The 15,344-nt window shown below is 47.0% G+C and overlaps 1 protein-coding gene across 5 annotated transcripts in view; it reads left to right on the top strand.

The window, feature by feature from the left end:
• The window catches only part of NAV2 (neuron navigator 2), a 365,925-nt gene extending 360,718 nt beyond the window's left edge, over positions 1-5,207 (top strand). For all 5 annotated transcript variants that reach the window (XM_075838119.1, XM_075838117.1, XM_075838116.1 and 2 more), the window contains 4 exons: positions 761-957; positions 1,246-1,364; positions 1,487-1,690; positions 2,851-5,207. In XM_075838119.1, the coding sequence (XP_075694234.1) occupies positions 761-957; positions 1,246-1,364; positions 1,487-1,690; positions 2,851-2,976 (646 nt within the window). In that variant the 3' untranslated portion in view covers positions 2,977-5,207. The remainder of the gene's footprint in view (positions 1-760; positions 958-1,245; positions 1,365-1,486; positions 1,691-2,850) is intronic.
• The last annotated feature ends 10,137 nt before the right edge of the window (positions 5,208-15,344 follow it).

Below are 15,344 nucleotides of genomic sequence, written 5' to 3'. Positions count from 1 at the left end.
GAATATGCTAATACATTAGAAGTAAAAAATAAAGATGTAAATAAAGTTCTCCCTTAAAGTCATTATTTTGCATTTACTGAAAACCTGATTACAGTATGGGATAGTTGTCCTGCAGCGAGGCAGGGACTCCCAGCGTCGTACATAACTATGATGCTAGAAGCCCGGCTCCCTGCACTGAGTTCGGTCCAGGACTTGCGTCCATTACGGACCGAACATGCTCGTGTGAATCCAGCCTAAATGTTTCCATTCACTGGCAGTGATGAGAGATCTTGAATAACAAAGCATATTAGAAATTTGCAGAACTTTTTATTGTATGACACTTAAAGGGTTCTTTTAAAGTAACAGCGTATCGCTCAAATCAAGAAGCAGTTTTAGCGCTATGTCCCCGACCCTGGTTTTCCCTGCGGTGCTCATGGCCACCCGGCTGTGCAGCGAACCGCAGCCGCATTCACTTGAATAGGACGGTGCTGTAGTTCCCTGCACGGCGGGTGGCTGGGGCGTTGCTGTGGCCCCTTTACTCTCAGGATCGATGGGGGTCCCAGAGATCAGACTCCCACTGATCATAAAGTGATGGCATATCCTAGTAATACGCCATCACTTTATAACAAGACAATCGCCGCAGTGTATATAATATATGATCTGGAATATTCTGCTATACGTTCGTCAGACACCGCGGATGTGCAGGTTTACCGTGTCTTCTACTTTACGCTACGTTTCTGCTGATATTTTCCGTCTCCTCACAATGTCCCCGGTCACGCAGGTGGGTGCTGTGCGCCAACCACACTGAGCCCGTGAAAGGTTTCCTCGGCCGCTATCTCCGGAGAAAGTTGATCGAAACAGAAATGAGCAACCGAACGAGGAACGTCGAGCTGGGGAAGATTATAGACTGGATCCCCAAGGTCTGGCAACACCTGAACCGATTCCTGGAGACTCACAGCTCCTCCGATGTCACCATTGGTGAGTGTCTTACGTGGAGCGGCCGTTATCCAGAATGTGGGGCCGGCAGGTGGTGGAGCTCCAGTTTTTGCCTCCACCGCTCAGACATGCTACACATTGCAGATCTAGTATAACTGACCGGTAACCTCCACGGAACTGCAGAGTTGTAATTCTGATTAGCTGCCAGTAGTTGGCGATGTCACGCACCCATGACAGATTTAAAGGGACAGTAAACCTAAAGTCAATCCTCTGAATGGCTGCATGTAAAATATTTACTTAGTCGCAGTAATCTGCTTTTTTTTATTCCAGGACCTCGTCTGTTCCTGTCCTGCCCAATGGACGTGGACGGCTCAAGGGTCTGGTTTACTGACCTCTGGAACTACTCAATCATCCCCTACCTGCTGGAGGCTGTCAGAGAAGGGCTGCAGGTAAGAGACTCTGCTCCAGTGCAGACCCATATTTCATAGATCATTCATGGGGCTGATTATGTACAATACACAGAATTTCCCATGATGCATCTCTCTAATGCCCCCCCCCCCCCTCCTCTTAGCTGTACGGCAGAAGAGCACCCTGGGAAGATCCTGTCAAGTGGGTTATGGACACTTACCCGTGGACAACGGTTCCCCTGCAGCATGAGTGGCCTTCTCTTCTCCAGCTGCGGCCAGAAGACGTTGGATTTGATGGGTATTCTGTGCCCAGGGAGGGGGCGTCAAGCAAGCAAGCGCCGCCCGGAGATGGGGACGCAGATCCCCTGGTAAGAAGCCGACACGTCTGTTATCTGTAGAAACCTGCAGAACGCGGCCGTAAAGAACAGGGAATAAGAGTGATGATGAGAATAGACGAACAATTCCCACTTATTGCTCCAACTCTTCATAAAGAGACATTTGTTTTTTATAAAAAATAACTTAGTCTTTAAATAATAATTGTTTCTCACCAATTTCAAGTTTTCTGCTTGCTGTTATTGAATGGAAGCATTCATTGTTTACATCCATGACTGAAAGACGAACCCAATGTTACCATACAAGTGCAGGGCTTGTTACCGTGTGTTAAGTCATGCCATTAAAGACTGTACGCCTTTTTTTTTCCCCATAAAACAATGTATCAGTGGGATTGGTGCAACTTTGTAGTGACGTTTTATTAAAAATAATTGTTACTGTTTGAGATACAGCTGCTTTGTATCCTGTATACAGAGCGGCTGTATCTAGTGCTGAATCCGTCAGGTCAGCGGGACTGACGGGTTCAGTGACAGCACCAGATATAGTTGCTCTATATACAAAATACAAAGCAGCTGTACCTCAAACAGTAAAAATAATTGTTAATAAAAAGTCATTACAAAGTTGCACCAATCACACTGTTTCATAAAAAAAAAAAAAAATTCAAAGGTGTACGTGGTATTTAAAGTGTTTGTCTGGCGACATAAAATTGATGGCCTATCCTGAGAATCAACCATGAATAGCTAATCAGTGGGGGACTGACTCTTGGTACCCCCACCATTCAGCTGTGTGAAGGGTCTTTGGTGCTTCCCTTCTTTTTTTACACAACGCCATACTATACAACGCCATCGCATTCGTGGTAACGAAGGACGAGGCTGTATTACCGCGCTCCGCCGCTATGAGTGCGACAATGTTGTGTAGTATGCAGAATAAAGCACGGCTGCCCCTTTAAACAGCTGATTGGTGGAATGCCGGGACCAACATCAACCAGATAGGAAGATAGGCCATCGATTTTATTTCACCGCCTTTAACTGACAGCAAGCAGAGATCTTGAAGATGGTGAAACATTGGGGGGGGGAAATATTAAAAAAGTTGCAGAATGTTTCATTATATAATTATCAACTTTAATTGAATAAAACCTGAAAACCTCGTTAACTTTTGGCTCCTGTACAGTCAGTTTCTTGCTCTTTTGCTCTTACAGATGAATATGTTGATGAGGCTCCAGGAAGCCGCCAACTTTTCCAGTCCGCAGAGCTACGACAGCGACTCCAACAGCAACAGCCATCACGACGATATCCTGGATTCCTCCCTGGAGTCTGCGCTGTGATGACGCTCTGAGAGTCGCCCGCTGGAAACCAGAGACACTTTAGGCTTTCAGACGGGGGAAGGCGCCGGTCGCTGGACCTGGTTTGACGTGATCATGTGTTAGAATCGAGGCTGCACTACTCGTTACATGCACCAGGCGGCAATGCCTGAAACACTGAAAATAGCTGTAGATAAACAGGCAGGACAGGGGCCCCTGACTGCCCCCCCCCAGTGTGGGGGATGGTGCACTGCATATGCTGCTCTAACCAAACACAGGGGTACTTGGTCGTGCCAGCTTCACTCGGTAACCTCAGTGCAGATAGTCGCTGACTACGCTGCTTGCCTTGCTCTCGGTATCTATAACCGGTGCTGCTGGGGGGATGGGGCGTCCGCAAACATTTTACAGCTATGCAGGACGCTTTCCATCTCCCCGCTATACCCTGAGCGTGAAAGGGCTCCTCGCCGCCACACGGACATTGCTTTGTAGGTAACGACCATTGACCAGGAGACCAAACACAAAACATAATTTCTGCTGTCATAGTACACAGCGTTATGTGATGGGGAGGGGAGCGCTACCAGACAGGGTGCAAATAGCCCCCCTATCCCAAAATGCAACGGGTTGGTATCCGAAAACCTTAATGCGTTTTTGTCCTATCACCCAAAGGCTCGGTGTCTGTTCCCTGTGTAGGGTGTCAGTAGTAGACGGTAAAACCTCACACAATCCCCTATTGCACTGTGCAAGGTCCTAGCTATATACAGTATACAGAACACCACGGACTGGAGACACGGGAGCTGTATACCTGTCCCTCCTCACGTCTGCTCCAACAGAGATGTCTCCGAGACGCCACCTCTTCCATTTCGGTGCTTGCCCTTCAATGCCTTATAATCAAGGTTGGTAACCTGTGACTTCCCTGCTGGGTCCTATCTACCAAAGTCCAGGTAATGCTGCTGGGACTTGTAGTGCAGACACAGCTGGGGAGATTCCTGTATGCACATGCAGTTGTGACATTACACCTGTATTATCCCTCTTGGCCACCAGGGCTAATACTGGACCATGTTCCTGCTGCGTCATACATTTTATGGGAATAGACACCGGGACGTCCCCTGTAATGTCCTTCTACAACCTGGTAAACCCCATCGTGTACATTATATATAGATAGTAGAAGTGCTGGCTGTGGGGTCAGTTGTTTTATACCTCGTGTGTTCTGCTTACTCCAGCGCTAGATGTAAGGTACAATGACCCGGCCGGACTCCGAGCAGAAACGCAATCCCACTGCATGGAATAGAGGGTGAAACGCGCCCGGAATACACAGCAGAGGTGCTAAATCAAATAGTCGCTTTTTTGGTTTTTATTTTTGTATTATTGAGAGCGCCCAAAGTCTCCGATAAGAGGAACAGATGATAAAGCGAAACGCGTTGGCGAGATTCATAGTGTCCCCTCCCCCTCCCCCCCCCCCCCGGCACTGAAATCCACAACTGTGAATATGGCTGGATGTTTCATATCACTGATGATTTTCACATATAAATCTATATTTATAGCTTTGGGATTCTGTATATAAGTCACAATTTGTGCCCGATACGCGTTGGGATGTTCTAGATTACACTGTATTGTCCTCGGTTAACGCCAGGGAGCGGGTCTGCCTGGATGTATATTTAACGACAAGCTTTTTTTTTTTATTTGTATCTCATCCTATACCATGTAGCTTATCTGTTCCACGTCGCCGCCATTTTGGCGCCAGCTGGGATATAGACATCTGCACGGTCCGTGTATTATATAGACTGTTATATGACCGCTGGACTACACGGAGAATCGCTCAATATCTGCTGTTCCGAAAAGTTTTGATACTTCCATTCGCCTTTTCCAGAGTCAATCATCAGATCTCCGCCGGATTCTATGCAACATTGTTATTAACGGAGAGATGAATATAAGCCCCTCCCCCATATTGTGTGTGACGTGGATGAAGCGCGTCCTGTGCGGCTCCGGCTGTTAATACTTTGGTTCTGGAGATGTAAATACTCGATGAATCTGCTGCATTTTGATGAGAGTTTTTCTTAGTCATTTATAAAAAACAGAAAATACAAAGAGCGGGAGGCGAGTATTTTGTGTACGGTTTTCTTTCTGCCTGGGTTTATTTTTTGTGATGGATTTTTCACACGGTTGGATCAGATCGTGTTTCCTGTCAATACGAACAAAACTTGATGATTGTACCAGTCTTAAATTATTACTGATTCAATAAAGTCGATGCTTATTTATCCCGCGTCCAATCATTGTATCAGGAGAAGTGCAGCAACTAGACCTGATACTTGTCACAGATGAGGGTTTGCTACAATTGTATCCAGTCCAGACAATCCTCTGTGAGGTAAAAAGAAACTCCAGACTGGATAAAATTGTAGCAAACCCTCAGCTGAGACCAGTATTACATTGTCTTGTTTTTGCACATCCTCCCGTCTTGCTTGTTTTTGTTTCTGGCCACCCAAAAACATGTCTTAACACTTGGTACAGGACACTTACATTTTGGGGTACAGAATAGTGACACTTGGGGTACAAAACAATAACACGCTGACACTTGGGGTACAGGACAATAACGGCAAGTGTCAGTGTTTCATTGTCCTGCACCCCCCAGTGTCGGGGTACAGGACAATGACACATTGACATTTTGGGGTACAGAATAGTGACACTTGGGGTACAGGACAATGACAGTGACACTGCGTAAAGGAGAATGACACACTGACATTTGGGGTACAGATCAGTGATGCTTGGGGTACAGGACAGTGACACAGTGACATTTGGGGTACAGGATAATGACACTCGTACAGGACAGTGACAATTGGGGTACTGGACACTGACACTTGGGGTACAGAAAAGTGACTCTTGGGGTAAAGTACAATGACACTTGGGGTACAGGACACTGACACTTGGGGTGCAGAACAATAATGCTTGGTGTACAGGACAGTGACACTTGGGGTACAGGACATTGACACTGACATTTGGGGTACAGAACAGTGACGCTTGGGGTACAGGACAATGACACACTGACACTTGGGGTACAGAAAAGTGACTTGGAATACAGGACAATGACAGTGACACTTGGGGTACATAATAGTGACACCTTGGGTATAGGACAATGACACTGACATTTGGGGTACAGGACAATGACACTTGGGGTACAGGAAAATAACAGGCACTTGGGGGTACAGGACACTGACACAGGGTACAGAATAGTGACACTTGGTTACAGGACAAGGACACAGTGACACTTTGGGTACAGAATAGTGAATCTTTGGGTATAGAACAGTGACGCACTGATACTTGGGGTACAGGACAATGACAGTGACACTTGGGGTACAGGACAATGACACTAACACTTGGGGTAAAGTACAATGAAACACTGACACTTGGGGTACAGGATAATGAAACTGACACTTGGGGTACAGGAAAATGACACATGAGGTACAGGACAAGGATACGGGGTACAGAATAGCGACACGGGGTAAAGGACAGTAAAACGTGGGATACAGGCCAATGACACACTGACACTTGGGGTACAGGACAATGACACAGATATTTGGGGCACAGGACAATGACACTGATATTTGGGGTACAGAACAGTGATGCTTGGGGTACAGGACAATGACACTTGCAGGACAATGACACTTGGGGTAAAGTACAATGACACACTGACACTTGGGGTACAGGACAATGACACAGACATTTGGGGCACAGGACAATGACACTTGGGGTACAGGACAATGAAACACTGACACTTGGAGTGCAGGACAATGACACATGAGGTACAGGACACAGGGTACAGAATAGCGACACGGGGTAAAGCACCGTAAAACTTGGGGTACAGGACAATGACACACTGACACTTGGGGTACAGGACAAGGACACGGGGTACAGAATAGTGACACTTTGGGTACAGAATAGCGACACGGGGTAAAGGACAGTAAAACTTGGGGTACAAGACAATGACACACTGACACTTGGGGTAAAGAATAGTGACACTTGGGGTACAGGACAATGACACTGACACTTGGAGTAAAGTACAATGAAACACTGACACTTGGGGTGCAGGACAATGACACGAGGTACAGGACAAGGACACGGGGTACAGAATAGCGACTTGGGGTACAGAATAGTGACACTTGGGGTATATGACACTGACACTTGGGGTACAGGACAATCAATGACACTTGGGGTACAGGAGAATGACACACTGACACTTGGGGTACAGGACACTGACACTTGGGATACAGAATAGTGACAGTTGGTACAGGACAATGACACTGACATTTGGGGTACAGAACAGTGATGCATGGGGTACAGGAAAATTATACACGGACACATGGGGTACAGAACAATGAAACACTGACACTTGGAGTACAGAATAGTGATGCTCGGGGTACAGGACATGAGACACTTGGAGTACAGGACAATGATGCACTGACATTTGGGGTACAGAACTGTGATGCTTGGGGTACAGGACAATGACACACTGATACTTGTGGTACAGAACAGTGACATTCGGGGTACAGAACAATGACACGACATTTGGGGTACAGAATAGTGACACTTGGGGTACAGGAAAATTACACTGACACTTGGGATACAGAAAAGTGAAAGTTGGTACAGGACAACGACATGGGGTACAGAATAGTGACACTTGGGGTACAGGATAATGACACACTGAATCTTGGGGTGCAGAACAATGATGCTTGGAGTACAGGACAGTGATACTTGGGATACAGGGCAATGACACACTGACACTTGGGGTACAGGACATTGACAGTGACTCTTGGGGTATGGGACACTGACACTTGGGGTATAGGACACACACTTGGGGTACAGGACAATGACACAGTGACACGGGGTACAGAACAGTGTCCCTTGGGGTACAGGGCAATGACAGTGACACTTGGGGTACAGAACAATGAAACACTGACACTTGGGGTAAAGGACAAGGACACGGGGTACAGAATAGTGACACGGGGTAAAGGACAATGACACTGACGCTTGGGGTAAGGAATAGTGACACTTGGGGTACAGGACAATGATGCACTGACATTTGAGGTACAGAACCGTGATTCTTGGGGTACAGGACAATGACACTGACACTTGGGGTAAAGTACAATGAAACACTGACACTTGGGGTGCAGGACAATGACACGAGGTACAGGACAAGGACACGGGGTACAGAATAGCGACACTTGGGGTACAGAATAGCGACACTTGGGGTACATGACACTGACACTTGGGGTACAGCACAATGAAACACTGACACTCGGGTACAGAACAATCAATGACACTTGGGGTACAGGAGAATGACACACTGACACTTGGGGTACAGAATAGTGACACGGGGTACAGAACAATGACACTGACTTGGGGTACAGGATAGTAACAATTGGGGTACAGGACACTGACACCTGGGGTACAGGAGAATGACACACTGACACTTGGGGTACAGGACACTGACACTTGGGGTACAGGACACTGACACTTGGGATACAGAATAGTGACACTTTGGGTACAGGACAATGACACTTTGGGTACAGGACAATGACACTGACATTTGGGGTACAGAACAGTGATGCTTGGGGTACAGGAAAATTATACACTGACACTTGGGGTACAAAACAATGAAACACTGACACTTGGAGTACAGAATAGTGACGCTCGGGGTACAGGACATGAGACACTTGGGGTACAGGACAATGATGCACTGACATTTGGGGTACAGAACAGTGATGCTTGGGGTACAGGACAATGACACCGACATTTGGGGTACAGAATAGTGACACTTGGGGTACAGGAAAATTACACACTGACACTTGGGATACAGAAAAGTGACAGTTGGTACAGGACAACGACACGGGGTACAGAATAGTGACACTTGGGGTACAGGACAATGATACTTGGAATACAGGACAATGACTGACACTTGGGGTACAGGATAATGACACGCTGAATCTTGGGGTGCATAACTGATGCTTGGAGTACAGGACAGTGACACTTGGGGTACAGGGTAATGACACACTGACACTTGGGGTACAGGACATTGACACTTGGGGTACAGAATAGTGACACCTTGGGTATAGGACAATGACACTGACATTTGGGGTACAGAACAGGCATGCTTGTGGTATAGGACACACACTTGAGGTACAGGACAATGACACTTGGTACAGGACACTGACACAGTGACACTTGGGGTACAGAACAGTGTCCCTTGGGGTACAGGACAATGACACACTGACACTTGGGGCACAGAACAAGGACACTGACATTTGGGGTACATAACAGTGATGCTTGGGGGTACAGGACAATGACACAGTGACACTGGGTACAGGACAATGACACACTAACACTTGGGGTACATGACAGTGACACTTGGGGTACATGACAGTGACACTTGGGGTACATGACAGTGACACTTGGAGTACAGAATAGTGACACTTAGGATACAGAATAGCGACACTTGGGGTACAGGACAATGACACACTGGGACTTGGGGTACAGAATAGTGACACTTGGGGTACAGGACAATGACAGGAACACTTGGGGTATGGAATAGTGACACTTGGGGTACAGCACAATGAAACACTGACACTTGGGGTTCAGAACAGTGACACATGGAGTACAGAATAGTGACTATATTGTTCTTTTTTAATAATAAAATCGTTGAAAATACACCCTGACGATTTTGTGAAGATATCAGTACAATCCACGCCTGAGCGCCCGTTCAGAGGAGCAGCTTTTTCTTCCTAATCTGCATTACTTCAAAACCGCAAGGAGAGGAGTTCCTGACACGAATTCACCCCATGCGGTTATGGCTCCAGAGGCAAGCACAGTGCGAACAAGCGTGTACAAGCTACAAAGTTAAGTTGTGCTGGCGACATTGCACAACTCACCAAGGTGAGCTCCATTCATTAAGTTACTCAATATCTTACAAATACCAGAACGATATCACCTTAGAGGAGCGCCGTTTTTTTCTCTTTTTTATCCCCCCTTTTTATCTTATGACACTTGGGGTACATAATAGTGACACTTATGGTACAGGACAATGACATACTGACACTTGGGGTACAGGATAATGACACACTCATACTTGGGGTACAGGACAGTGACAATTGGGGTACAGGAAAATGATAGTGACACTTGGGGTGCAGAATAGTGACACATGTTTACAGGACAATGACACACTGACACTTGGGGTAGGGAATAGTGACACTTGGGGTACAGGACAATGACAGTGACACTTGGGGTACAGAATAGTGACACTTAGGGTACAGGATGATGACACTTGGGGTACTGGACAATACACACACTTGGGGCACGGAATAGTGACACTTGGGGTACAGGACAATGACAGCGACACTTGGGGTACAGAAGAATGAAACACTGACACTTGGGGTACAGGACAATGACACTGACATTTGGGGTACAGAACAGTGATGCTTGGAGTACAGGGCAATGACACTTAGGGTACAGAACAATACACACTGACACTTGGGGTACATGACAGTGGCACTTGGGGTACAGGACAATGAAACACTGACACTTGGGGTGCAGGACAATGACACTTGGGGTACAGAATAGTGACACTTGGCGTGCAGGACAATGACACACTGGCACTTGGGGTACAGAATAGTGACGCTTGAGGTACAGGGCAATGACAGTGACACTTGGGGTACATGACAATGACACACTGACACTTGGGGTACAGAATACTGGCACTTGGCGTGCAGGACAATGGCACACTGGCACTTGGGCTACAGAATAGTGACACTTTGGGTACTGGACAATGACACACTGGCACTTGGGGTACAGAATAGTGACACTTTGGGTACTGGACAATGACACACTGGCACTTGGGGTACAGAATAGTGACGCTTAGGGTACAGAACAGTGACGCTTGAGGTACAGGGCAATGACAGTGACACTTGAGGTACATGACAATGACACACTGACACTTGGGGTACAGAATAGTGACACTTTGGGTACAGGACAATAACACACTGGCACTTGGTACAGAAATGTGATGCTTAGGGTACAGAAGAGTGACACTTGGGATACAGGACAATGGCAGTGACACTTGGGGTACAGGACAATGACTGGGACACTTGGGGTACAGGACAATACACACTGACACTTTGGATACGGAATAGTGACACTTGGGGTACAGGGCAATGACAGTGACACTTGGGATACGGAATAGTGACACTTGGGGTACATAACAATGAAACACTGCCACTTGGGGTACAGGACAATGACACTTGGGGTACAGGACAATGACACACTGACACTTGGGGTACAGAATAGTGACACTTGGGGTACAGGACAATGACAGTGACACTTGGGGTACAGAACAATGTAACACTGACACTTGGGGTACAGAACAGTGACACTTGGGGGACAGGACAATGACGCACTGACACTTGGGGTATAGGACAATGACACACTAACACTTGGGGTACAGAACAGTGACGCTTAGGGTACAGAAGAGTGGCGCTTGCGGTACAGGACAATAGCTGTGACACTTGGGGTACAGGACAATACACACTGACACTTGGGATACGGAATAGTGACACTTGGGGTACAGGACAATTAAACACTGCCACACTTGGGTACAGAACAGTGACACTTGGGGTACAGGAGAATGACACACTGACATTTGGGGTACAGATCAGTGATGCTTGGGGTACAGAATAGTGACACTTGGACAGGACAATGACACACTGACACTTGGGGTACAGAACAGTGACACTTGGGGTACAGGACAATGACACTTGGAGTATAGGACAATGACACACTGACACTTGGGGTACAGAACAGTGACGCTTAGGGTACAGAAGAGTGGCGCTTGGGGTACAGGACAATAGCTGTGACACTTGGGGTACAGGACAATACACACTGACACTTGGGATATGGAATAGTGACACTTGGGGTACAGGACAACGACAGTGACACTTGGGGTACAGAACAATTAAACACTGCCACACTGGGGTACAGAACAGTGATACTTGGGGTACAGGAGAATGACACACACACATTTGGGGTACAGATCAGTGATGCTTGGGGTACAGAATAGTGACACTTGGGGTACAGGACAATGACACACTGACACTTGGGGTACAGAATAGTGACACTTGGGGTACAGGACAATGACAGTCACACTTGGGGTACAGAACAATTTAACACTGACACTTGGGGTACAGAACAGTGACACTTGGGGTACAGAATAGTGACACTTGGGGTACAGGACAATGACACTGACACTTGGGGTACAAGACAATGACACTTGGGGTACAAGACAATGACGCACTGACACTAGGGGTACAGAATAGTGACACTTGGGGTACAGGACAATGACACTTGGGGTATAGGACAATGACACACTGACATTTGGGGTACAGAACAGTGATGCTTGGGGTACAGAATAGTGACACTTGGGGTACAGGAAAATGACAGTTGGTACAGGACACTGACTTGGGGTACAGGACAATGACACTTGGGGTACAGGAAAATGACAAACTTGGGGTACAGGATAACACACTCATACTTGGGGTAAAGGACAGTGACACTTGGGGTACAGAATAGTGAAACTTGGGGTACAGGACAATGAGACACTGGCACTTGGGGTACAGAACAGTGACGCTTAGGGTACAGAATAGTGACACTTGGGGTACAGGACAATGACACTTGGGGTATAGGACAATGACACACTGACATTTGGGGTACAGAACAGTGATGCTTGAGGTACAGAATAGTGACGCTTGGGGTACAGGAAAATGACACTGACTTGGGGTACAGGACAATGACACTTGGGGTACAGGAAAATTACAAACTTGGGGTACAGGATAATAACACATTCATACTTGGGGTACAGGACAGTGACAATTGGTGTACAGGACACGGACACTTGGGGTACAGGAAAATGATAGTGACACTTGGGGTACAGGACAATGACACACTGACACTTGGGGTACACAATAGTGACATTTGGGGTATAGGACAATGACACTTAGGATACCGGACTATACACACTGACACTTGGGGTACAGAATAGTGACACTTGGGGTACAGGACAATGACAGACATTTGGGGTACAGAACAGTGATGCTTGGGGTACAGGACACGCACTTGGGGTACAGGAAAATGACACTTGGGGTACAGGAAAATGACAGTGACACTTGGGGGTCCTGGACAATGACACACAGACACTTGGGGTACAGGGCAGTGACAATTTGGGTACAGGACAGTGACACTTGGGGTACATAAAATGATAGTGACACCTGGGGTACAGGACAATGACACACTGACACTTGGGGTACAGAATAGTGACACATGGGGTACAGGACCGTGACATACTGACACTTGGGGTACAGGACAGTGACACTTGGGGTACAGGATAATGACACTGATACTTGGGGTACAGAAAATGACACTTAATTGGGGTATAGAACAGTGACCCTTTGGTACACGAAAATGATAGTGACACTTGGGGTACAGGACAATGACACACTGACACTTGGGGTACAGAACAGTGATCCTTGGAATACAGGACAATGACACACTGGCACTTGGGGTACAGAACAGTGATGCTTGGGGTGCAGAACAGTGGCGCTTGGGGTACAGGACTGACACAGTGACACTTGGGGTACAGAAATAGTAACACAGGGTACAGGAAAATGGCACACTGACACTTCGGGTACAGGACATTGACATTTGGGGTGCAGAATAGTGATACTTGGGGTACAGGACACTGACACGGGGTAGAGAATAGTGACACTTCGTTACAGGACAATGACACACTGACACTTGGGGTATAGAAAGGTGACCCTTGGTTACAGGACAATGACACACTGACACTTGAGGTACAGGACAATGACACACTGACACTTGGGGTACAGGACAATGACACACTGACACTTGGGGTACAGGACAATGATGACACTTTGCTCTACCTGTAACAATAAATGTTATTACCAGTTTTGACCTTTAGATGGCAGCATGTTCCTGGTTGATGATTCCCATTGATGATGCATCAGCTGATTGCAGGTATACCTTACCTACAGACATAGCTTATCAGAGACAGCATACCTATAGCTATGGCACTGGATACGATTAGATACAGGGCCCAGCAGACAGTATTACACATGATAGGCTTAGATACAGGCTCCAGCAAACAGTATCACACATGGTAAGCTTAGATACAGGGCATAGGAGACAGTATCCCACATGATAGGCTTAGATAAAGGCCCCAGCAGACAGTATAACACACGGTATGCTTAGATACAGGGCCCAGAAGACAGTATCACACATGGTAGGCTTAGATACAGGTCCCCCAAGCAGACAGTATCACACATGGTAAGCTTAGATACAGGGCCCCAGCACCAGGCACAGCGCACGTAACCGACTCAGGAGCAAGTAGGGTGAGTATAATGTTACTGTAGTAAGAGGGGTCTGTGCAGTTTATTACATGGGCACCAGGTACTACAGTAACAGTGGATAGACATGGTGCGGAGAGCAGTGGGTTCCTCTGGCTTCAGCGCCTGGTCGCAATTGTGACCGCTGTTACCCCTGTAGCAACGCACCGCCTACAGACATACCTTACATACTGACATTTACATTACTAAGCCGTGTTCGGTCCGTGAAATACATAACGTATTTCGGTCACACTTCCCTGACCGAACACAGTGCAGGGAGCCGGGCTCCTAGCATCATAGTTATCAATGCCGCCAGGTGTCCCTGCCTCGCTGTGGAACTACTGTCCCGTACTGAAAACATGATTACAGCGAGGCAGGGACTCCTAGCGTCGTACATAACTATGATGCTAGGAGCCCGGCTCCCTGCAGTGTGTTCGGTCCGGGAAATGCGGGCGAAATACGTTCTGTATATCACGGACCAAACACGCTCGTGTGCATGGGGCCTTAGAGTCATAGCTTACCTACAAGGCATATACCTACAGATATTTAACTACGGACACAAGCCTACAGTATTTCACTCAATGATATAAAATAAAAAATATCAAGCAATATGGCCACAAATATATACGGTAAATACTTTATTAATCCCTTTACAAACCATGAAAAGCAACACACACACACACACACACACACACACACACACACACACACACACACACACACACACCCACACCATTTAATGTGTCTGGCAATTTGCCGAAAAAGTAATAAATAATCGTGTACGTGACAAAATGATGCTCAATATACAGGTTCAATACATGAGTCAACCTCACCCACCATATGCCATAATAACTGCCCTCACACCTAGAGGGAGTCCCAATGACACTATCTACAGGGGAGTGGCGCTATCTACAAGGACACAGGCACTTTATATGTGGACACTGGCACTAGGGGCAG

The sequence above is a fragment of the Rhinoderma darwinii genome, chromosome 9 (assembly GCF_050947455.1).
Source record: "Rhinoderma darwinii isolate aRhiDar2 chromosome 9, aRhiDar2.hap1, whole genome shotgun sequence".
NCBI lineage: Eukaryota > Metazoa > Chordata > Amphibia > Anura > Rhinodermatidae > Rhinoderma > Rhinoderma darwinii.
This window is presented reverse-complemented; position numbering and strand designations above follow the sequence as displayed.